The 23,821-nt window shown below is 47.6% G+C and overlaps 1 protein-coding gene across 1 annotated transcript in view; it reads left to right on the top strand.

Moving 5' to 3' along the window:
- Positions 1 to 4,437: 4,437 nt before the first annotated feature.
- The window catches only part of Ache-2 (acetylcholinesterase 2), a 90,785-nt gene continuing 71,401 nt past the window's right edge, over positions 4,438 to 23,821 (top strand). The window contains exon 1 of the mRNA XM_076796285.1: positions 4,438 to 6,147. Coding sequence (XP_076652400.1) covers positions 5,022 to 6,147 — 1,126 coding nt within the window. The 5' untranslated portion in view covers positions 4,438 to 5,021. The remainder of the gene's footprint in view (positions 6,148 to 23,821) is intronic.

Below are 23,821 nucleotides of genomic sequence, written 5' to 3'. Positions count from 1 at the left end.
CCGGGAAATTGAAAATGATTAGAACCGTGATTCTGGACCCTGTCGGCGCGAATAGATTAAATTTCCTGAAGAAATTTGTCCGTTTTGGGATTGAGATTTTCATGGGCAGGGGATTTTTTGTTACAGTAAAGGGATGTTTCTATTGACGTAGAGTCATAGCTGGTGAGAAGACGAGTTCAACGATAGGTCGCAAGGGGGTCTTCAAACGTACCACCGTAGAGTAAAATTTGGAAAAGTATAATCACCTGTTTCGAGCCGCATCGTTTTCATTCCTTTTTTACGCGGCACTATGCGGTCGAAATGTGACATACGATACACGGTTGAATTCAGTTTTCATCGGCTATCCGATAAGCAAGAATTTAGAAGGCTCGGTGATCTGTGACGATTATAAATACCGATTACTTCCCCGTGGCCTTGAGACGCCGGTAGCGAGGCCGTCAGGAATCTAATCAAGGAACAAGGCGTCGCTCGGCGAACAAGTTGTATTGCATAATTATTCGAAAACGGAGCCGGCCAGGGGCTGTTTAATCGACCCTTTCAGCCCGCATGGCCCGAAGGGTTCAAAAGCGTGTCTCCTACGTCAAATGAAGGTCTCCCGCACAAAACCCATAGAGCGACGTCGCTATTATTATCTGGGAGGCGAGCTCGAATTGGTGTTACAAGGGAGACGACGGTCCGGTCCAGGACACGAGAGAGAGGCCGGCATAATAAACAACGGATCCCCGATCCCCGGATATGGAGACACTGGAGCTCTCTATCTGGCGCAAGGGAACCGGAGGGATTACCCTGAAGGCTGGCCACCGCGAGGAAGCCTTTCAGGGTCGGCCGCGATTAGAACAAAAGCGCTCCGCTCGAGAATGGACGGCTTGAAAATGGATAACGACGAACGTGGCCGCGGACGCTCGTTCCTACCTACCAGTTTCTTCCCACCCTCCCCCCACCCTCTGTTTTTTCGTCCCTCCAGGAAATTGGTGTAACGAGCAGCATCTGTCGATCCCTCTCGGTTCCGCCTGGAATTGTCCTTTTTGTCTCCGCTCGGACGCTTAGTGCGGTAATGCCTCGGTGCTGGGCCGAAACGATGGTCCATTAACGTAAATTGGTAGGCAACGTTCCACCGATGCAGCCAGAAAAAGGGTCATGGTGTTTTCGGGCAAATTCCACGGGTGGACAATTAGCGAAGCTTTACCGTATCTCGATTTAAAGGCTGTCTTATTGTAGCTCGTGAAACACCGAGTTCAACGATATATCACAAGCCATATTCCGATCATGTAGATTCCTGAAAAATCCACGCGAAAAATAGATGCGAGTACAGTGGTTCAAAACAGCTGATCAATTTTCAATTTTTACTCTTCGGTGGTCAATTTAAACCCCAGCATGCGACCTATCGTTGAACTCGTCTGTTCGCCAGCTACAAGACGATGCTAACGGAAATACCTCTTCACTATCAAAGAACACCCCGATGTCCTTGAAAATCGTGAATCTGGAGGTAAGCAAGATTAGAAATGCGCTGTTCTACGCGATGAAAGTTCAGTGTGCTTTCTCACAGGCCCGCTTCCATTTTCGGTCATCGTTTTTCCTTCATCCCCGACAGGTTCAAGTGTTTCCTCAAGGTTCCCGCCGCCGACACCGAGAAGAAATCCATCCGCCGGTCGCAGACAGCAATCGCAATCGCGGATACTGCATTCGGTATGCAGGGTGTGCGTCGACCGGTCTTCCCACTAATAACATCACGCATCCCGGACGTCTTTGCATGCCGTGAAGCTCGGATCTGCTTCCAGCAAAGCGTCGAATCCCGAGCCGGGGACGTCACGTAACGTTTTCGCGCCGGGAACTTGGTTTTTCTCCCCTTCCTACGAGTCGGGGCGGGAGAGTTCGCTGATTGTCGCGCAACGGCGCCCACATTCCAATGAACGTGTGCCTCCCCTCCCTCCGAGTGTCCCTCCGCCCCCAGCCCACTTCGAGAAAGGACACGGCTCCACTTGTAGACAGAGAACTCGAAGATTCTCGTTCCTCACGTTTTGTTTCCTTTCGAGATAAAAGAACTATTTGCTCGGAAACAAAATCAATCGATGTTTCATCTCTGGGCGGCCCCTCCATCCATCCTTCTTCCTTCTTTTCCTAGTTCCCTCCCACCCCTATCGTCATCCATAGTTTTTCGTCCTTTTAATAAATCCTGGTTCCCAGATTATTTTTCTTGACTCTTCTCTGGTCCCTAGAACCCCAAAAAGTCCCCAGATTTTTCTCTAGACCTTAGCCACTTTCCCTAGCCTTTGGTGACTTTTCCCAATCCGTAGTTATTTTCCCTAGCCCTTTACCTAGAAAAATGGAAGAATTATTTTGAATTTGGAATCTGTTGATGTTACCAGGTGTTTTGCAATTCAAGAGGAATTCAGGAGGCATCATTGATAATGTCCCTGTACATTTTAACAATTTGCTCCCGACCGTGGCGAAAGATTATGCAGGGAAATTAGTATGGATTGCGGCTGGTAAAACCGGAGGACTCTGTGTGTATTCGCGTGAATCACTTCCTCGTATATTTTCATGCTCTTATTCTGACCGTAATAAAAATATGCCTGGGGTATTAATATTAATCCCGGGTATTATAATTGGAAGACAGAGGAAGAAACTTCTGCAGCCAGGCTATGTCCCCTTTCTCATCCATTCTCATAACGATCAACGGTAATAACGTGCTGGACACCTTCTCCCTTGGAGCCCTTCGTGTCCTACAGGGACCTTGAGATACTCTGTGAATGTTTTACAAATCTAGAGAAACATTAAAAATATCAGAAGTTTCTGAAACATCAATCTAAATATTTAGATATTTGAAAATGAATATACGGGTCAGAAATGACCCAGCCACGAGCTGTTAGAGTAGCTATCGGTTCAACGAGGGTTAACGATGTCACGCTTAGTGCCAACCACAATGGATGACCGTGTCGCATGCTTGGAATCTTCACGCCGCCTCCTCATTGACGTTCAAATTATTTTAACAAGCTCACTCCCTTTTTTTCAGCTCCCCTCCGAGACAATGAAGGGTAGCGGACCGTAACTGCCACGAAACGAAATCGTTTGCCACGGCGAAGGGTGAAATGTGGCCTGGTTATGGGTTAGGGTGTCGAACCAGCCGTCTGCGGTAGCTTTCCTCCCCCTCGCTTTCTCATTTTCCAGAGAAAAATAAAAAATAGAATAGTGCCGATTTTGCGAAGCAACGTGACGCTGAAAAAACGGGGACTCTTGTCCGGGCAATTTGAATTTTATTTATTTCCGGAACCTGTTCGATTTTTGTTTATTTGAATAATCAGCACGGTCGGCGCCGTATGCAAAAATAACACGGATCTGTATCGGTCTCGGTATCTGCTTTAATTACCAATGTCCTTTCACTGAAAATTTACGACGATGCATTTAACAATGCTTTTCACCGGGGAAACATTTTATTTTGAATCCGCGGCACGCCCAGGCCCATACGAAAATTAAATGTTGCGTAAGTATCGTTGCGTTCATTTTAGTTGCCTTTTGTTGCTTCCGCGCGCGCGCACATTAGTATACATTAAAATAATATTCGCAGTACCACGAATGGAATATTAATTTCCACATTTTCGCCGCCAAACCCTGCTCTGTAATTTCCATTTTCAGACTATTTTCAGCCGTTGGAAAACAGCATAATTTCGTCGCTACGTTCGCATTTCCATGAACAAATGGATCCATAATTATCGCTCACGGAGTCCACGATTTTCAAATAAATCCACGGAGTCGATAGTTTAAGTACCATTGACACGTTTACTAATTCGTCGACATAGTTTCGGCGCAGGTTCGAGTCGTAATCTCCCTCTCGATCACAAGGTTAAAGCGAGCTCCGTCACGGGTCCGGTTAGGATGGGTGACCGGCCGCTAATCGAAGCTTTTTTTCGAACACACGTGACCCAAAAATTCTCTCGCACCATATAAACTGCCTTAACCACTAGCATCTGCGACTGCGACCACTCAGGGACTAGGAAAAAAATTCCTAGACGAATCGAGAGACTCGAATTGAGTTTTCCAGACGTCAATTAAAGACGGAAGATCCTCGGATTGCAAGGTTTCCGGGGGTTTCAAAGTAGGAAAAGGGCGCTTTTGGCACTTTCTCGTAGATCAACGTCCCTCGCCCCTCCCAATCAAAAAACTTGCCAGCGCCGGAAGCACTGGCGGAAAGTTAAATGAGTAGCGGGTGCGGGGATGTCTTTCGAATAGTTTCAGACGAGGCTCGAATCTTTCCCGGGGTCTCGGCGGAGTTGCTCGAAAACTCGCAACAAAGGGAATTGAATGGGCATCGGTGGATACGGGGCACGAGGCGTGCGCCGCCCGACACTCTCTCTCCACCACTACCAGCACCACCACCACCACCACCACCACTGCCACCACCACCACCACCACTAGAGCAGCAGCACCAGCACTGTTGCCAGCAGCATCGCTGGCGAGCCATCAGCGCGCACCTCTACTTCGTGCCACCTCTCCTCGATCAGTCGACCCCGTGCAACGCGGCTCGCCGGCCGCCGCGCGATACCTAAACTCAGTGCCCAGTCTCGTGTGATCATCGCTGCTCGATTCTCCCGCTCTCCGACGAGATCTCGCCTAACCTTATCGAATCCCCGGAAACTTGTTTACCTGTTCTCCATACTGTAACCCCAGGTACAATAGAACACAGAAAAACAGAGAGAGAGAGAGAGAGAGAGAGAGAGAGAGAGGGCCGGTGGTGGTCTAGGGGTGCGAAGAGGGTTGAAAAAAGGAAGGGTGATCGAGGGCGCGTGCGTGCGTGTGCTAGTTGGTGCGTGTGCCCCTGGAAGGTCACGGTGAATCGGAAGAAGAGAGACTCTCTCTCCCAGGTGTGTGTGCAGACACAGAAAGAGAAGAGAGAGAGAGAGAGAGAGAGAGAGAGACACGGGGCGCCGAGTTGTGGACAGAGGAGAAGGGATTCCGCGCGGAAGCCGGTTCCCCGCTAACTTGTTGAGTCTGCCAGCTCTCAGGGCTGCTCCCAGGGGCACGCGATGACCGAGAGGCTGCCCGCGCTGATCCTGCTGGCCCTGCTGGGCTCGGCGAGGGCCAACGTCGCCCAGCAGAGGAACGGGAACGTCCACAATGATCCCTTGGTGGTAGAAACTACCAGCGGCTTGGTCCGTGGTTTCTCCCGGACGGTGCTCGACAGAGAGGTGCACATCTTCTATGGCATCCCGTTCGCCAAGCCTCCCATAGGGCCTCTGCGGTTCCGGAAACCCCTGCCGATTGAACCTTGGCACGGCGTGCTAAACGCCACGGTGCTCCCCAACAGCTGCATCCAGGAGAGGTACGAGTACTTTCCCGGGTTCCCCGGCGAAGAGATGTGGAATCCAAACACCAACATCTCCGAGGATTGCTTGTACCTGAACATCTGGGTGCCGCAGAAGCTCAGGCTGAGGCACAAGGGCTCGGAACCGCCTAACAACGGAGACAGAAACGGTGTTCCTCTTCTAGTGTGGATCTACGGCGGAGGATTCATGACGGGAACAGCCACCTTGGACGTGTACGACGCGGACATCATGGCAGCCACCAGCAACGTCATCATCGCGTCCATGCAGTACAGGGTGGGCGCGTTCGGGTTCCTTTATTTGAATCAACATTTTGCTAACAGCGAGGAGGCGCCCGGGAACATGGGCCTGTGGGACCAGGCTCTGGCTCTCAGGTGGCTCAGGGACAATGCTGCAGCGTTCGGCGGTGACCCTGACCTGATCACCATCTTCGGCGAGTCCGCCGGTGGCAGCTCCGTCTCCCTGCACCTGATCTCGCCCGTCACCCGGGGCCTGGTGCGCCGTGGGATTTTACAGAGCGGCACGTTGAACGCTCCTTGGAGCTACATGACCGGAGAAAAGGCGAACGAGGTCGCCCGGGTCCTGGTGGACGATTGCGGCTGCAACTCCACCATGCTGCAGGAGAACCCGGCCAGGGTGATGGCGTGCATGAGGTCCGCGGACGCCAGGGCCATCTCTGTGCAGCAGTGGAACAGCTACTGGGGCATCCTGGGATTCCCATCGGCGCCTACCATCGACGGCATCTTCCTGCCCAAGGACCCGCTCGAGCTGCTCCAGGAGGCCGACTTCAAGGACACGGAGATACTCATCGGGAACAACAAGAACGAGGGTGAGTCGCCAACATATAAAAGGAAGAATGACACCTCTATTTGGCTTCTGCCTCTTGCTGGTAATCAAGTCTCGCGGTCTGCTAATTAAGTCCTGTTTGCGTTGGGCAACTTTTGATCGAACGACCGAGTCCAAAGTCGTCCGCGTAAACCACAGCGTCAAACAAATTGAAACTTCTGATCGTTCGACCAGAAGCAGCACTTCTGCTTCCGATTCGTCCAATTTTGGGTTGAACGATTTTCATCGCTTTGACTGTCATCTTGTTCGACCAAGATCATGTTCACATTTTTTCCTCCAACCTCCCGTCTACGTACCGAAGAAACTTGAGATTTAGCATGCTCGCTTTAAGGGACGCATTGAATATATGCGGTGTGCACAATGTACATTTCTTGGTCGATTCTGACAGTGACGGTCACCGGTGACCGGCGGTGAATAGTTCCTGGTGTACGATACTTGTCGCGTTAACTCTGAACGCGACGCTGAAGAGTTGTTTGGACAACAACGTTACAGTAGTGTATCGACGTCGGTGTAGAATCTTCCAGTGATTTTAAAGTAAAGTATGGAGAATCGTAATTGTTAATTATATTGTCTTACGAACGATATTCTCGTGGGAATCTGTGCGTTAATGGAACGGAATAATATTGTTTGACGACGGCATAATGGAACAGAAGGTCATCCAGGTAGACCGTGTTGTTCTGGTTGTTTGTGCTGCGTTTCGATTCGAGCTCCAACGGAGTTTTATGGAAAGGTATCTTCTTTATTCGCCGAGATGGGCAATGAAGTCGTTAACGGTCTGATGAAACAGTCTTTCAGGTTTTGTTAGAACCTTCGAAAGTTCATAAATTTATCTTGCGGAAACGTTTCAAAAACGAAATCAAATTGAAGAAGTTCTGGAGATCTAATCATTTTGCTCGGAGATATTCACGGAGTTTTATTAATACTTCGATGTGGTTTTGCACTCTACTATTGACCCGAATAGAAGTATCGTAAAGTGCGATAACTCAGCTTCGATATGCGACACCGGAAATTCAGACATTCCGACGGGGATACATTTTTAAGTTGATTTCAACATCCTCTTAAAATTCAATCGTTTTCTCCGTGGTACTGTTCCAGATTTATCAGGATTTCGATGGGACTACGAATTTTCTCGTAAACTTAAATAAAGCGTGATCTTTCAGCGTCAATTTAAACCCTCGAACGTTCGAAAATTCCTACGAGAACAATATTTAAAATCGATCCAAAATTACCCCTTAAAATCGCTCCACTTCTGTTTAATCTAGTGGACGGAATTTTTCAATTTTCCGACGTGATATCGAATTTTCTTTTACACCTCAATGACCCTATCATAAAGTGCAATCCTTCAGCTTTAATTTGAGCCCTGAAACGCTCGAAAATACCTACGAGGACACACTCCAAAATTGCTATCAAGTACCCTTTCGAAATCGTTTAATTTTCCTCGGATCGATCAGGCAGGATTTTTCAATTATTCGGCGTGATATGACATTTTTCATTAAACCCAAATCAATTTGTCATAAGATGCGATCTTTTAGCTTCGATCTGAGATGTCAAGCGTTCAAGCGTTCTAAAATCGTCCCGAAATTACATCTCTTTAAGTGCCCAGGTAAAAATGTTTAATTCGCGAACAATGGCGTGAAATTTCTCGAAAGCGATTAGGCTCCGGAGGGTTGCATGGCTCGATTTCAAGGCTGCGAACGATGCTTACCTCGGTCGGTTACGTAAATCCAGGGGCTGGTTGGATCGGGGCTGTCGCCGCCGATTGGGAACAATGGTCCCATAGACTCGTTAGATAACGCACAAAACCTATTCATTATTGGCGATCCACCTTTCTCGTTAATGAAAAGCTGTGTGTCGCGGACGCGGACGCGTTTTACCGCGCGGAGAGGGCTGGGAATTATTTTGCCCAGGCTCCCTCTTTCTCTCTCTCTCTCTCTCTCTGTCTCTCTCTCTCTCTCTCTCTCTCTCTCTCTCTCTCTTTCTCTTTCTCTCTTTCTCGGAGTCTTTACCCACTCCGGCTAATTAACCTTTGCCACCGGGTACGGCCTCGGGGACATCGCCGGGTTCGATCGAGGGTTCACCTGTAAAGGACACCGCACGGCCGCGGCGTCTTTGAGTCGCGCACGAGTCCGACAACTTCCGGCGACGGTTGTCTCGGCCCGATTCGCTGGAAACGTGACTAATTAGCCCGGGTACCTTGGATTCTTGATCATCTGGAAATCCAGGGATAGAAGACTACAGAAAAGTAAAAAAACATCGCAGGACCTAGGACTATCAGAGCCAACCGGGACCATCTGGAGAAGCATCGAGAACCTTGGGCGGAGCTTTTGAGACCGCGGCGAGTGTTTGAGAAGTCGAAAAATTAAAATGAAAATTGTTTCGACATTAAGATCGTGCAAGAATTTAAATTGTAAATCTCCGCTTCCGAGTCGCGTTCAGGGCCGGCAAGTTTGCGAAGTGAACAGATGGTGCTGCTCAGCCTCCGACGCTTGTAATTTCTCGAGTCGAGTCCCGAGATCGAGCGATTAATTAGAACACTGATTTTCTCCGAGGGCGTCGTATCTCAACCCCCTGGCGATAACTCCCTCGATTGAAAAATGTGTTTGGATGCTTGCGTAAGTCACCCCCGGGGGGCGGGGGCCCGATAAGAGGGTAGGCACCGTTTTCGAGCCGCGTCGATCAGCCGGAAACACGAGATCTCGATGTTCTCTCGAACTTCACGGAGGCAAAAGCCGGAGAGCCATTAATAGTCGATTCTCGGTCGGCCGACTCGTGGTAATTAAGCAGTTCGAGGGAATGGGCGTTCTATGGCCGACTCCAACCTCCCTGCGTCCTAAATCCCCGATTTTTCTCCCTCGGGTGCTGCGAAACGTTCACCCCTCTTATTACAGATCGTTTGGAACCCGTTCCCGAGATGTGTGATCGGTGATCGAGAATTAAATAAGGAGTTGCCGAGGGCACATTCGTGACACAGTTCCACGTTTAATGGCGGAAATTTATCTTCACGGTGAAATACACTGCAAAATCTAATTGGTTAGGTCCTGGGGGAGTCGAGCAGCTTCGCCCGGAGAACCGCTCAGCTATTTCGGGGCTTGTATGGCTGTCAGATTTCGTGAAATAAGGTTTGAACTGGACCTAACCCAGTTAGAAACTGAGGAACCTTCCTGGGAATATAAAATCTAAGCCTACGTACCGGACCGACCTTGAAGACTTAACTTAGCCGGGCGAAACATTTGCGAACATCAGGTGTATCCCAGATCTAGCATCGTCAGACCTTGGCAATTCTAGCCTCGCCCACGCGATACCTTTTTCTCGACCTTGTGTCTCAGAAAAGGAGACAGAGAGGTTTCGCACCGTCCCCCGTTAAGTCTGACAAATTTCCATCGAGTCTCCCATCGAAGATGACTAATAGTCGCCCAGTACATTTCCCCAGGGGCATTCCTTTCCGCGAGCACACCACCTGAAAAATGGCCACGATGTATTCTCTCTGGTGAGCGCGCGTCCGTGGGGAACCGCCGCGCCGGGTAACCATGGAGAGTTTCGGTTCCAGGGAGGCTCGCGGGCCAATTGATTCGAGACAACCGATGCCAGGGACAATCGACTTTCCCGATAAACGGTACGGGGGAACACGTAGAGCCGCGAATCACTCGATAACTGCTCGCCTCGGCAACTGCCTCGGAATCGTTCCCACTTCGCAGACAATTCCAAACAAAGAGATAGAGACGCGACCGTTCGCGGAGATTGGAATCGCGGAGATTCGCAGCCGGGTCACGCCGGAGAGCTATTCCGCTTGATAGAGCCGTTCACGGTGGAGATCTCTTAATTTTTTCAGCAATTTCCTAATGATTTTCTAAGATATCAAGGTTTTCTTACAACATTGATCAATTTTTATCGATGTCTTCTTGTTGGCGATGAAAAGACGAGTGTAACGATAGGTCGCATGTATACCTTCGGAAGAAGTCTTGTATCAAAAACGCGAACGAAAAAACGCACCCCCGGCAAATTTTGCAAATTTACTCGTGCAATCTACGTGCGAACACCAGCTTGTCGCGTATCGTTGAACTGGATTTTTTCTCGTCTACAAGACTACATCGAGAAAAGTGTACCATCCCGATTAAAAAGATGTCGAACATTTCGAAAAATGAAGTTTCGTCGTAGGAAAAGCAGGATCGCGTGGGTTGAGGCGTGTTATTTCGGTTCGGTAGGTTTCTATTCTGGCCCGGGGCGGCTAAGAATAACATCGTTGCTCGGGGGTTACGTTGCATCAGCGAGGTGCAGTGCACATGTAGCCCGCGTCAGCAATTTGGCCTATTCAGTGTCCTGTTCGATATGACATCTTGCCTGTGACACCTGTGTAAATTCGCAATGCGGCTGACAATTGGGCGCTTCTGTAATTCCGGATCGGTGAATCCCGTGGCTGTATGTGTCCTCCGTCTTCTCCGTGGGACGATTCGATCCGATCCGCCATTTTTCTACCCCCAACCCCAACAATTGTTTCGGCTCGTTTAGTTACGTGTGAAAACGCGCGCGTGTGTACGGCTCATGCATAAATCATGCCCGCGGTGGACATCCACCGGGTAAAGTGATTCAATTCCTGCGGAGGAACGCTCCTTTTCGAACCGGTTCCGGCCTCCTCAATAATTCAGGACACTTCCGGTCCCGGAAGTCTCCGTCCCGACGCACGAAAAACTGAAAACCGAGCTCCTTCGTCCACGCGCGAATTTCCCAATTCAATTTCGGAGTCACATGGTCCGGTCAGGACCAGGTGTGTGCACGCCGCTCCACACACCGCGGTTTTATTTGTTTCGATATTTTTTTTTTGGTTTTGTTCACCAGAACGCTCGCGCGCACACTTTTGGTTTTCACCCGCAATTTACTTTTGATTGTTCGTTGATCCGAACGTTACCTTTGCGGTCTTGCAGTTTTTTTATACTGTCCATTAGCTCAATCCGCGCGAAGAGGGCGCTGACGTTTCGAAGCAAATTCGTAGACAGGTTGAAGCAAAATATTGTTTTTCTGTTGACAGCCTGGGGGGAATTTTTAAAAATTTATTTTGAGAGGATAACGACACTTGGCAGGCTCGTGCGATTTTTGATATTGTTTGTTCACTCGAACTGTGCGAAAAAATGTTATTAACTTTTAATTTCGGCGATTATGCTCCATACAATTTTCCTGACGATATATTTCGCTGTATACGACGCGGAGAGTACCGTGAAATAGTCCAAAACTGTTCTCAAATTGAAGTTTCTCTAGTGGCCGTCGAAGTGGTCGACTCGCACTACTTAAATTTCAGCTTTTCGCGCAGAAAAATGTTATAATTGTCGAAATTGGTGTACAGAGTCTGCAGAATTGAATAAAATATTGTTTCGTCTGTAAACAGCGTTACTACGATTAAAAAAATTGTTTGCTGTTGCACAAGCATAATGATTCACTGTCTAATAGTAGTTATTATGGTTCTACAGTCAGGATATTTTGTAGCACTTTTTATTTCGGTAATTAGCGGAAGTTGAGCACGATGGTTTACCTAATGATTGATCTCCGACAGTTGAGGTACTACAAGGCTGGTGTGGTCGTGGGGGTGAGTGTGCAGGGGGTGCTTAGGGGGTGCGCAACGTGACTCCCGTGCAATTTGGTTTCTTCGGGAAGTTTGTCGGTCGAAGAAACTTTGGAAAATCCAGTGACCTGGATTCAAATTTCCCACCAGCTCAGACTCTTCCCGACGCTTAACTAGCTTCCGGTCCCGACGTTCTCTTCAGAATTTTAATGGATCCTCGGAGGTGTGGCTGACACGACTAATGTCCCATTGGAATGCTGAAAAATCGTCGTATACGACCCTCAAGGACTAAAATTCGGGACTGAAAATGGAAAGTGCTTGACCTTGACCTGTCGCGGTTCACAGCGCATTAAGAAACAGGTTATGTTCCCAGAAAGGTGGGAATTTCAAATGAGATTACGCCAAATACAGAACTTTCTAGAAATTCAAGAGAACCTTTATCAAGCCTAAACAAATGAACTGTATCGTTTATTTCTTATTTAAATCATTGTTGTGAACCTAACAACGGTCCCACAGGAACTAACTACCGACAGAACGCAAATGTTTTCGGAAGAGTTGACGCAAATAGAAGCGACAACACGCTATCGCAAACAGGCAAACAACAGGATTGAAAATTTATCGCTCGGAGCAACAAATAAAGCTCGATCCCCATTTGTAACGTCGCGGGGACCATTTGCTTATTTTTCCGAGCCATTGAACACAATTGATTGATTTTGTTTTTCTTTTCCGATTGTTGTTGATTCTTTTTGGATTCGGAGGAATGAGTTCGGAACCGAACCGGAATCGCGGGTCGCATCCGACGGAGTAAACTCCTTGGCAACGGGTCGGGCGTGTTAACGAGGTCAAACGACGGGCCGTGCAGCCGATAATTACATCAACAAGCTGTAGGGATTATAATACGCGCATAAATTCCCGTACTGCTGCTATTAACCGAATAATGCGACGCTCTTTGCGCAGCCGGCATTAACCGAAACGGAATTACGGGGGCGAGGAAAGTGTACCCGCGCGAGCCCGAGTAATTAGGGCTGACTGGGCCGCGCAATGCGTCACGTTCGATGAAGCCCTCTTCACCCCCCTCCCTTCTACCACACATACGGCCAGGTTATCGTTTTCAGTAACATCGAGCAGCGTATTTTCCTCTCCCGGGGTGTGTATCAAACGGTAATTAGTATGAAATGGCGGAGGAAAGCGCGGAAATACAGCTAAATTCAGTTTATGCTTGGCGCACGCCGAAATGATTGACTCGTACTACCGAAACCCTCCCCCGTTTCCCAGTAATTCGGTTGTTTATTTATTTACAGGGCTCTGTTGCGCACGGGGACGAGTTATGAGCGCCAGCGCCATGAAGAAACTGGGAGAAATTGGGTACCACCATTTTGGAAACCCAAAATTACCTATAGGGGGTAGTTCTTGGTCCCCGAGCTGTTATTTTCGATAATTATGCTTCACATAGTTCTCCGATGATATATTTCACTGTATACGACATGAAAAGCTACATTAAACAGGCCAAAACTGTTTTCAAATTGAAATTTCTCCAGTGGTCGCCGATATGGTTGACTCGTACTACCGAGTTTCCTCATTTCCACGCGATAATTTGGTTTTTCATTTATTCAACGAACCGAATTGCGTGCACAATCGAATTGTAGAAGCGAACAACACGAGAAACAGAAAAGGATTCTAATTGGTTGCTTTGGAAAAATATGGTTCGTTGCAAAGTGTAATTTTTTGAAGCTAAAGGTTACGCGATCGTTGGATGGTACGTTTGCCTATCCACAGCACAAATCCCGGCACAGATTTCCGAGAACACTTAAAAAACCATTACATAATCGAATTTGCCTGTACAGGCAACGAAGTGGTTGACTCGTGCTACTGGCATCGACCGGTTCAAACAGTAATTGGTCTTTTTAAACAATGGAAGCTTGGTGCTTTCATTTTCGACCTCACACAGAGCTAGAATTAACCAGAACTAATCTCAGATCGTCTAAAAACTAAATTAATTTCGTCCGTCGTTGTAGATGTGGCTGACTCATACCACTGCGAGTCCTATTTCCGACCGTTATCTTTTCGCACGAACTTTCACCTGTACGTTCTCGTACCGTGACGCACATTGTACCAAAATAATCCGGAAATGCTAGACGATCGGTCGCCCAATTAAATCGATTCAAAGTTCGCCAGTCGCGGAAACGGTCGACTCGTATCACTGAAAGTTTCGTTGACCGTCGTTTATCGCCGAATTCCTCGATAATCCGACGGTAAACTCGCGTGCCTGGACTTCGTGAACGTTTGCTGATGATCGGGGACTGCTTTCAAGGTCCTTCGAGTCCGCCAAGGTCACCAGAAAAAACTCTAGATCGTCGACAAGTTCGTGTTTTCGACTCTTTTCCACCACCAGCACGTTGTGACGTATTAAAATTTGAGCCGCGCGATCCGGATCCGATATCCAGGCGTCAACGTTTCAATTGTTTAACCATAATCCAACATTGCGTCCGCGACACAACCGAATTTTATCGTTGCGACGTGATTGATAAACACCGGCGAGGGAGAAACAGTCGGTGAAACAAAAAAAAATAACTGTCTCGAACCTGTTTCCCCCGGCGATCGATAAACAATCGCGCGTTCAACAATGGCCGCTTTTTTCCCGTCCCCGAAATCCTCATCGCGTCTAATGGTCCCGGAGCCGAGTTTTCATTGACAAATGACTCGATTTTGTATCTCCCACCCCTTCGCACATTTTTATAAACTCGTTTTCCAGTGATTTATGCGATCGAGGCGCGGTGTAGGTTCGAGCAACGGAAGGGGGAATACTGTTGCGACATCCGGTACGATTTAGCAAAAAATTTATCGCCCCCCGAGATCCCTTTAATTTAAGGATGCTTCTTATTTAATCGCCGCGGGGCTTAATTAATTGTGTACCGAGTCTCGTTGGAACCTCTGTTTCGCCGAATGAAGTGGTCGCTTTACCAGACCGCGAAAATCCTCGCGGACGAATAAATATTCGGTAACCCAGGAGTCCAATTTTTCCAGATCTTCTGGTAAAGAATTATTTCCATATAGGAGTGGTATCCATAACGACGAGGGTAAGGGGGATAATTTAAAAAAAAACTGAGGGTTGACGTCGACAAAATTTTCTCTGGTGGTGGAAACGACTTTTTTCCCGACGCGAGACGCTGAATTAGACGGTTTACGCTCGGCCAGTCTTAACGAGCGGTTTTTGCAGCAATTAAACGCAAACCGATTCGCACCGATACCGGCAATACCTCGACGTCACTTTGTTTCACGCGAAAAAGGGAAATAGAAAAAAGAAGGAGCGCTGCAAAATCGCCGTATCTCCGATCGTGTTACACGAAACGGATTTACATCGTGCGAAGTGTAAAGTTCACAGTCGTTAGCTCGGTCGATCGGAGAGCACGCTAGCGCGTTATTACCGTTGTAACCGGGCAGTGCAGATTTTTATTAAGACCCGGGCGCTAATTAACGCGGGAACAAGGACATCAGTCACGCGAACATGGATAAAATTAAAAAAAAAAAAAGAATAGGAGGAAGGCAGCTCTCTCTCCCTTTCTCCTCTCTCTCTCTCTCCATGTTCCCGTAATCACGATTGTTGATTCCTTTCACTCGGCGAAGTAGCACAATAACAATTAAGAGAAGAAAAGCGACGCGGAGAATAGAAATACAATGGGAGAGCCGGCTTTTATCGGGACGACGTCGAAATGCACGACTCGCTCTACTCGTTACATTTCCAGCGTTATCATCGCCTCGCGTTTTTCATTCCTGAATCTATAACAAAGCGAAATCACCTGGAAAAATCGCGGAGCAATTTTCGAATTGAATTAAATCTACTCCGGCGCTGGTAGAAATGGCTGACTAGAACTACTGCAGGCATTCTCTTCGATTAATGCACTGTTTTCATTAGCTTTGGATCTTTCTACTACACACCGGATTGATTCCAATCCAATTTTCCATTAGGTCAGCGAAATGCTTGACTCGTACCACTGAAACAACTTTTTATTTGTTTTTCTCTGTATCGGTTCTCTAATGTAGATAAATCAGTTTTTGATTTAATTAGCAGGAAAGCGTATCAGAAATATAGCCGGGTGGAGATAGGATTGAACGAAATCAAATATTTTCCAGCTGTTGGCGAAATACTTGGCTTGTACTACTGAAACCCGTAATTTCTTTCTTGCCACAAACTCCTCGTCTTAAATTCTTCAGTTCTCAACTTGTGTAAAGGAAACTCGGTAGAAATATTCCCCGACAACTACAGGATTGAACAAAATTGAATCTCTGCAACTAGTCGTCGACATGCTTGACTCGTACTACTGAAACTTTAAGTTCCCTTCTCCCCGCGAACTTCCTGTCCTACATTTCACACTTTTTTAGCTTCTGTGCAGCATGTTATATACAAATATTCCTCGGCGACTGTAGTACTGAAAATTGTCTAATATTTCCAAGCTGCCGATGGAATGCTTGACCCGTACCACTGAAATTTTTCGTTTCTCCTTCCTCCGCAAACTTCCCACTTTAAATTCTGCAGTTTTCAACTATATTATTTGCAAACGCTCCTAGAAGATGTTACCATTCAACGAAATTAAGTATTCTTAAGCACTCATCGAATTGCTTGGCTCGCACAACTGCGAGTTCATTAAATCGCCAATTTCCTAAGTTTTCCCATCGAATGTCCAGTTAAAAAAAAAAAGAATCATAAAAATTCGAAAACAAACAAAAGGTTAACAGTAGCTCGCAGCATAATTCTACGAAAGTGCATCTCCGGGTTATTAGGTTCCAGACGCGTCGCTCGCGATGCGACAGCTCCGCCAGCGTCGTTACGCTAACGTCATTAGAATCGTGGAAAGGGTTAAACCGGGTAACGTCTTTTGTCAGTGGCGTGTAATTACACGAGACAAATTGCCAGCTGGATATTCCTTGAAATTGCTAGATCACGAGGAGAAAACGAGGGGGGGAATTCCACCAAAAATTCGCCCGATTCTCTCTGCCCTCTCGCTCGTAAATCTCGGTGAAATTTTTTCGTGGTGGGAAAAATGAATAATACCAACAAAGTAAATAATTTAATAGACCGGGCGAGAAGTTGCGGTCGTGTATCGAATGAGTAGGTCCGCTTTAAGCTCGGAGAGGAGCGAAAGGGTGCATCGGTGCAGCACCGGATCCAGCCACTCGAAATATGTTTGATCAAAGGGTTAAGGTCAGGCTGCGGCAGGGCCCGTGCCAACCAGACTCTCTTCATTATTCAGTTTCTTTTATCCGGACTCGCGTTGTCTGACCTTTTCTCGGGACTCGCCGCGCCGGCACCGCGATGAATGTTTCAGGTGTCCGCGCATCAATTCTTTATTCCCGATTCCGCCACGACCCGGCTCTGTGCTTCTCGGCCTTTTAGCATTTCCGCCATTGTCTTCGAGCGCCGTCAGAATTTTTTCTTGCGACGATATTTCGGGGACACCGATGAGACTACTTGAAAAATTGATTTTTTCTTTTTCCCAGCTCCCTGCGGCTATTGTCGTGATTTAGAAAGAAATTGCCGGGTCCGATTGCTTTGAAATTTTAGAAATGTGTTTAGGATATCTTTTTTAAAAGGAGAACAGAGCCTAAATTTGGTAAAATTTATGTTTATTTTTCTTTCTAATACGGTACAACTGCCAGTACGGATTAATTTTTTAGAAAAATGTTCTTGGACAGTAATAGGTTTACTCTAATATGGCGTACTTGATTTAGTCATGAACAGTGACGTCCATCTTGAAAAAATTATTAGACAGCCCTCTGAATCATTTAGCGTGTCCCGCGAGGGTTTTTCTAGGACACCCTGTATTATTCAAATAACCTAATTGCGCCTACAGTTTGCCGGTTAATATTTCCAGCCGGCCGAAGGATTCGACGATATCAGACGCCTTTGAGCCGTCGCGCCATTAACGAGAGAGGGATTAATTAAGGGAGTGCAGTTTTTCACGGAATTCCTTCTGACCCGGTTTAATTATCCGATGCAACCGTTTCCCGTGGCGGAATTAGCGTCTCGGACGGCCTTGGGCTATCCGTCTCGCTGCTCGGCTAATTAGTGGGAATGATTCTGATGATATACCATCTGCGAATCCTCCATTTACAAAATTGTAACGAGAAACGGTCGGTGGAGAGTCTCGATCGTTTCGAATCGGTCGTCTATTTTTTTCCCCCCGATCGAGAAACACTTTTCACGGTGAAAATGTTTAACGTTCTAACGGATTTTCGAGAAATCAGCTCGCGCGGCTGAAACTTTTTCATCCGGGTCACCCGTCGGTGTTTTCCAAACTATTTCCCCACGGGGCGAACTCGAAATTTATTCTCACCCCTGAGCAGAGATTGAAATTTCCAATTTATTTCAATGGATATCCATTCGATTTCAGCGAATAATTAAGATATGGATATTTCTCGTTAAACGATCGATAAAAATTTCGATCGCACAGATATTTACAGGACACCCGATACACACAGCCAATAAAATTCTCAGTTGGTATCCGTGAGGATCGGTCACTGAAAAGCGGCCGGAAGTATTTCGGGGCGCGAACCACTCGGTTAATTGCTTTCCTTCCCGAGCGGTTGCGTTTCAGTCGGATCCGTGGATCCACAGTGATCTCGGTGGACCATTAATCGGCCATCGAGAGCTGCACCAGCTGTCGCAATTCACCGGCCGAGGTTCGCCATATGGAAATAGCGCGCCTGTGGCCGGAAAAATAGCGGATAACAGTCTCAGAAAATCGGGTCGACGAAATCGAGGTACTATAGGTAAATAATTGCGGGGACACTGTCGCCAGCAGCGGAGATCAGGGATAGACGCGGCCGAGTTCTGTGAGAAAATGACGTGATTGAGTAATACAGGTAAACGATAGCGACGTCAAGTAGTATATATAAAGGACACTATACACGGGCAAGGATTATGGACAGGACTTTGGATAGTTAGGACAGTGTGGAGCTCGCCAAGTAGTATAGATAAATGATATTATCTCGAACAGTGCCCGGAGAGACCAAGTGGAATAGGTAAAGGATAGTGGAGTCGGTGGTAGTATAGCCGTACGATAAAGGCGACCTAGTATTAAGGATGTGCTTTGTGAGGTCGTTAAGTAGTGTAGGTCAGTAATATCGTGGATAAAGTAGTGTGGGTCAGTGATGAGGTGGATAAGGCCAAGGATAGAGGAGAAGCGAAGGATAGAGGCGACGTCTTCCAGTAGTAGAGGTCAATAATAAATCCGACATAGTTAAAATAGTGGTGAGTTGATGTAGAGTAAGTGAACGATTTTTTTTTACTCCGCCAGGTAGTTCAGGCGAACGATAATGATTGAAGGGACGATTACTTGTGATCAGCCCAGTAGTAAACATAAACCCGACGTGGTTGACTACAGTAGTTAAACGACTTGCAGCAAGTGGTACAGCCGAACGGCTCGATCGTGACGACCAGCAAGTAGTACAGATAAAGCATTTCAACGGTACATGTAAACGGCATCGTTGACAGAACCAAGTGCAGAAGGTAGAGGTTACCGGAGACATCGAGAAGTATACAGCGATTATAGTATCCCCAAGGAGTGCAGCACAGCTCGTCCTCGGGAGGAAGTGGTGTGGGTAAAGTATGTCGCCGGCCCTGTCTAGTAGTATAAGTAAATGATATCGTCGGGTGGGGACAAGTAGCGTAGATAAAGCGTATCTGTAACAGAGCCAAGTAGACCGGTTAAATGATATCGCAGACGGCGGGTAAGTAGTGTGGGTAAAAGACATCGACGACACGTGGGTTCTAGCGGTGTGGGTAAAGGATATCCGCGACAGGACGGCCTCGCCGCGCCGGAGAAATGGACGTGATTGCCGGCCGATTTCCGGCCGGTTTCGTGCGTCGGATTTTTCTGCGGTGCCGCGGCACGACACGCGATTCCGGAACGCGGCGATTCCGGCCCCAACGGGCGCGTTACGTGACAATTTACGAGGACGCTTAGGTCTAATTGCGAATTCACGGCTGCTCGTGCACACACACACACACACACACACACACACACACACACCAGGGCAGCCCTTTAACCGGCATTTTTGATATCCCGGTCACCGGAGAGATCTATCGCGAATTCCCAACGGAAATCTTTCGATTCTCAAGAATGTGACCGAGATACACGATGGAAATTTCATACGGTGGAGCATCTTTTTATTCGCTCCCAAAATTTTATGGAAACTCGAATACCGAAAGAGCAGATATAATTCCGATAGAACGCCGAAAAACAAATCTCTCGTACGATAGAGATTCCCCTGATAATTCGGACGGAAATCCGACAACGGGATTGTGATTTCACATAAAGATGCCTGGTAACGGGAGATCAGGCCGGAAGCGCGTGCAACCCGACGCAACCGGATTTGCAAATCGGGCCGAGCTCGTTCGACCTGTTCGAACAACGAGATTTCACCGTGTATCCCGGACGCGAGCGGCCGCACCGGTGCCGCGCACCGTTCTCCCTAACCCGGCCGCGTAAAGCCTGTTTTTCTCGTTGGAATAACGAGAAGCATGAGAGCCACATGTGCGCGCCACTCCTGTGCATTTTTACTGCTCGTTCCCATGAGCGAGAGACACGGTCCCCGTGAAAAATAAGTCGTGAACACGAAACAAGGCAATTTTTCAAACGGCACACCTGCTTTTTCAAGGGAATCTGGTTCGAATTCTGCTTACCAAAACGCTCGCCAGATTGAACTTTACAGGTTTTTCATTTATTTTGCTTTCCTGGAATTTCTTCATTCATTCGCTTCTTCTCTTCTTTTTTTTTATTCAGCTCCAGAGAGAACTTCGCAGTTACAGGGGATGGTTTTTTCGTCGAGGTTTATTTGTCGGCGTGCGAGGAGTCCCAGATTCAGACGGCACTCCGCTAGATGCAAGGGGGATTCTTCCGGGGCCGATGCAATTAAAATGCAGCGGGCGTGCACGCGATCGACGCCGCGCGCGTTAACCGACGCGCGAACGACGCGCGGAAAACTTTTCAGCGTTGGTAACGCGAGCCGAGCCGAGCCGAGCCGAGCCGAATGAAGCGCGTTTGCCGTAACAGGATCGCGGCCAATCACTGGCAGAATTCCAGCCGGTCGGTCCACCCGATGTATCATTCTTGTGGCCTGTTTTGCTGCATCAGGATACCGATGCACACGTAGCAGAACGTATGACGACAGTCGTGGCCTGGAACGTCAGGTGGCCAGGGATTACCTCGTTAGTATACATTGGCTCATATATCTGCGCCCGGCTGCATAACCTTGCGGCTTCAAATATGCGACCGTCGCGATGCCTTGCATTTTCTATCGTCGACCAGCCCAGCCCGGGCTCTGCCCGTCTCTTCCGCCGCATTTCCCAGAATTTTCAACACTTTTTCCAACTGAACACTTTCACACGGTTCTGCTAATTCCAATGATTCCCAGTTCTCCCCGGTTTTTATTCAACAGTATTCCTTTCGGATTTTCTCTAGGGGATTTTTCAAGTTGGATTTTCTCTAGACGATTTTTCTGGAGGAGCTTGTTTTTCCTAGATTAATATCTTTTCCCTAGATCAGAAATCTTGCCCTTCTAAATTACCTCGAATTTTCCCTGGAATTTCGTCTGGTTTTTTGGGTCACTAGCATTCATCATCATATTTCTAACCTATGGAACCTTCACACAGTTCCCTCTTTTAGACTTGTATCTCTCTTTGGATGAGAGAACTTGACAAGATTACCCCCACTACTCAGTGTTCTGGATCACAACCCCATTCCATTTTTAATATTCCTGAATTTTTTAGGGGGATTGGAATCTATATATCCAGTGACCACTTTTTACGACGCTTGTTTCCCCTAGGAACGGAAATTATGGTGGAATATGATGGACAGTCAATGAAAATCTTTTCTATGGTCATCGGGGATTCGAACCCAGGCCCACCGGGTGGCAGTCGAGCGGCCTACCCGCTCCGCCATCGATGCCTGCGCCAGTCGTTTATTGTTTCCCTGTATATATTATAAAATCCATTGGGTTCCCGACAGCACATTCTATTCATAGTGGTGTCTATTATTCTCGGTGTTAATTCAGGCGCGCGTTCGGTTTGGACACAGCCAGAAATCCAGGTCATCGGAGCATCATTTCAGATGCAACGAGCCGACACTTGTCGCGTATGTTTTAACGCGGGCCGATTCACACCCCTGTCCCAGTATTTCGCGCAATCGAATGTTGATTGTATTCGGCCCAGCCATTAGGTGATTTAGGATTACACGATTAGCGCACACGTTGATACGAGCGCTGGACAGCTTCCCGGACCCTCGTGAATATGCATGGCTCTTGTTTCTATCATTTGTACAACCAGTCAATTTTGCAATCTGATTCGAGACGCACACGATCCTTCCTTCGACACACGTAAACCCCGGATCCTATCAGAATTTGTTTTATTTATTTAATCATGAATTTATTATCGAAACAAATTATTTATTTTTCAATCTAGAATGCATAGTTGACCGACAGCTATGCAGGTCACCGAAAAATTTACATTTAAATTGTGTCTGCCTCGCTGTAGGCTCACCGCTACCCCCGTCGGCAGCGTCCTTGTACAGAAGCAACGTTAGAATGCCGAATTTCTCAGTCGGATCCAAGGCAATCTTTGGGTTCGGTGCGGTTTTCTTTAAACGGGATCCCGTAGGAGGATCGCAAACGTACGATCGCTTCTGTGATTTCAAAGGCAAAGACGCGACTGGCCGGTTCGACGGACGAGCAGCACGTTCCGTCGAACGAAAACACGCGCGATTGTTATCGACATCCGTCGAAATCCCACTCGAGCCCATCCCCTCGGTCAAGCTATCGCCTCTTTTCCCCAGCACTGGCAACATGTTGCTCAAACGGCGGATTTTTCCCTTCCTACGAAACACTGTCCACTTTGTTCTCTCCTATACCGGGTGCCCTAAAAATAAAAGCAAATAAATTTACCTAGAAACATTCCTGGTAGAACGGGACAGACGAAATAAATGGAAGGGGCCCTGGGACCAAATTAAAATTAACCTTATAACCGGGAGGGTAGTTTTGGGATAAAATTGAAAAAATTTTTCGTTGGCCCATTTTCCCTATTCAGTCCTATACTGAGATTAATTCGGATGTTAACGTTGAAAATCCTGGTTTAAAAAAAATGAAAGCCCTATCGATTGGTTCATAGGTCTTTTAATTCGGTCCAAGGGCACTTTGGTCCATCTCATACCCTTTGTAAATAAATGTATTGCTTTGATCTATTTCGACAGAAACGTTCCGGTCTGGATCGGGGCCCGTCGTGTATCTTCGCCAGTCCATTTCCCTTCGGCTCAGTCGATAACCGGTTAATCCAAAAGTTTGTCACGGCTGTCAGACACACGCCACCCGGTCGCCGCGAATAAGAAACAAGAAGCAGGCCGGCGTTACTTCGACGGGACTTGGCGAACCGCCAGATTCAACAGATGTTGGAACGGTTGGTTAAAGCCGGTCCCGGAAACCTGTCGAAATTCGGACTAGCCGACGGAATAACGACCGTCGGAACCGTTCCTCTAATTAACTGGTTACAGCCGACGGGGGTTGATCCGCCATTTTTCCCCATCGCGAGTCACCTCGAACAAATTTAAAACTGCCCTCGGTAGATCAAGCTCCGGGTGCCGTCGAAAAATTGCTAACTTTCCCTGGGACCGATTTTGCTATCTCTGTGGGAAATGCAGGTTCCTGTTTTGCTTCCGTCCGGCCTTCGGCTGAGTGTCCACTGGAGTGTCTTCAACGAGAGAGGTCATATTTCAGCTTGGGAAGTTGTGATGAGTGTCTCTGTATTAATTTTAATTATTTCGGACGACTGTAGAAAGCTTTAAACTGTATCTTAAGCTGCGTCTCCACTCACGAGCATTACTGAAGCTGTGTCTCCACTCGAGAGCAACTACAGAGAGGTATTTCGACCGGATTGGTTTTTCTTCGTGTAGAATGCGTTCCGGGAGCACAGTGACCGAGGCTGTGGGCCCGCGGGCGTGTAAAATAGCGGCCGGCTGGCTTTCGCGGGCGCTAACGAGGAAATTCGATACTTTGGTTGGGCGCGGGTGCGATCATTGGATTGCAAATCAGGCGGAAGGCCGGTCGATCGGCACGTTTA

Source organism: Halictus rubicundus, chromosome 11 (assembly GCF_050948215.1).
Source record: "Halictus rubicundus isolate RS-2024b chromosome 11, iyHalRubi1_principal, whole genome shotgun sequence".
Lineage (NCBI taxonomy): Eukaryota > Metazoa > Arthropoda > Insecta > Hymenoptera > Halictidae > Halictus > Halictus rubicundus.
The sequence above is the reverse complement of the archived record's forward strand: the minus strand, read 5'-3'. Positions and strand labels throughout refer to the sequence as shown.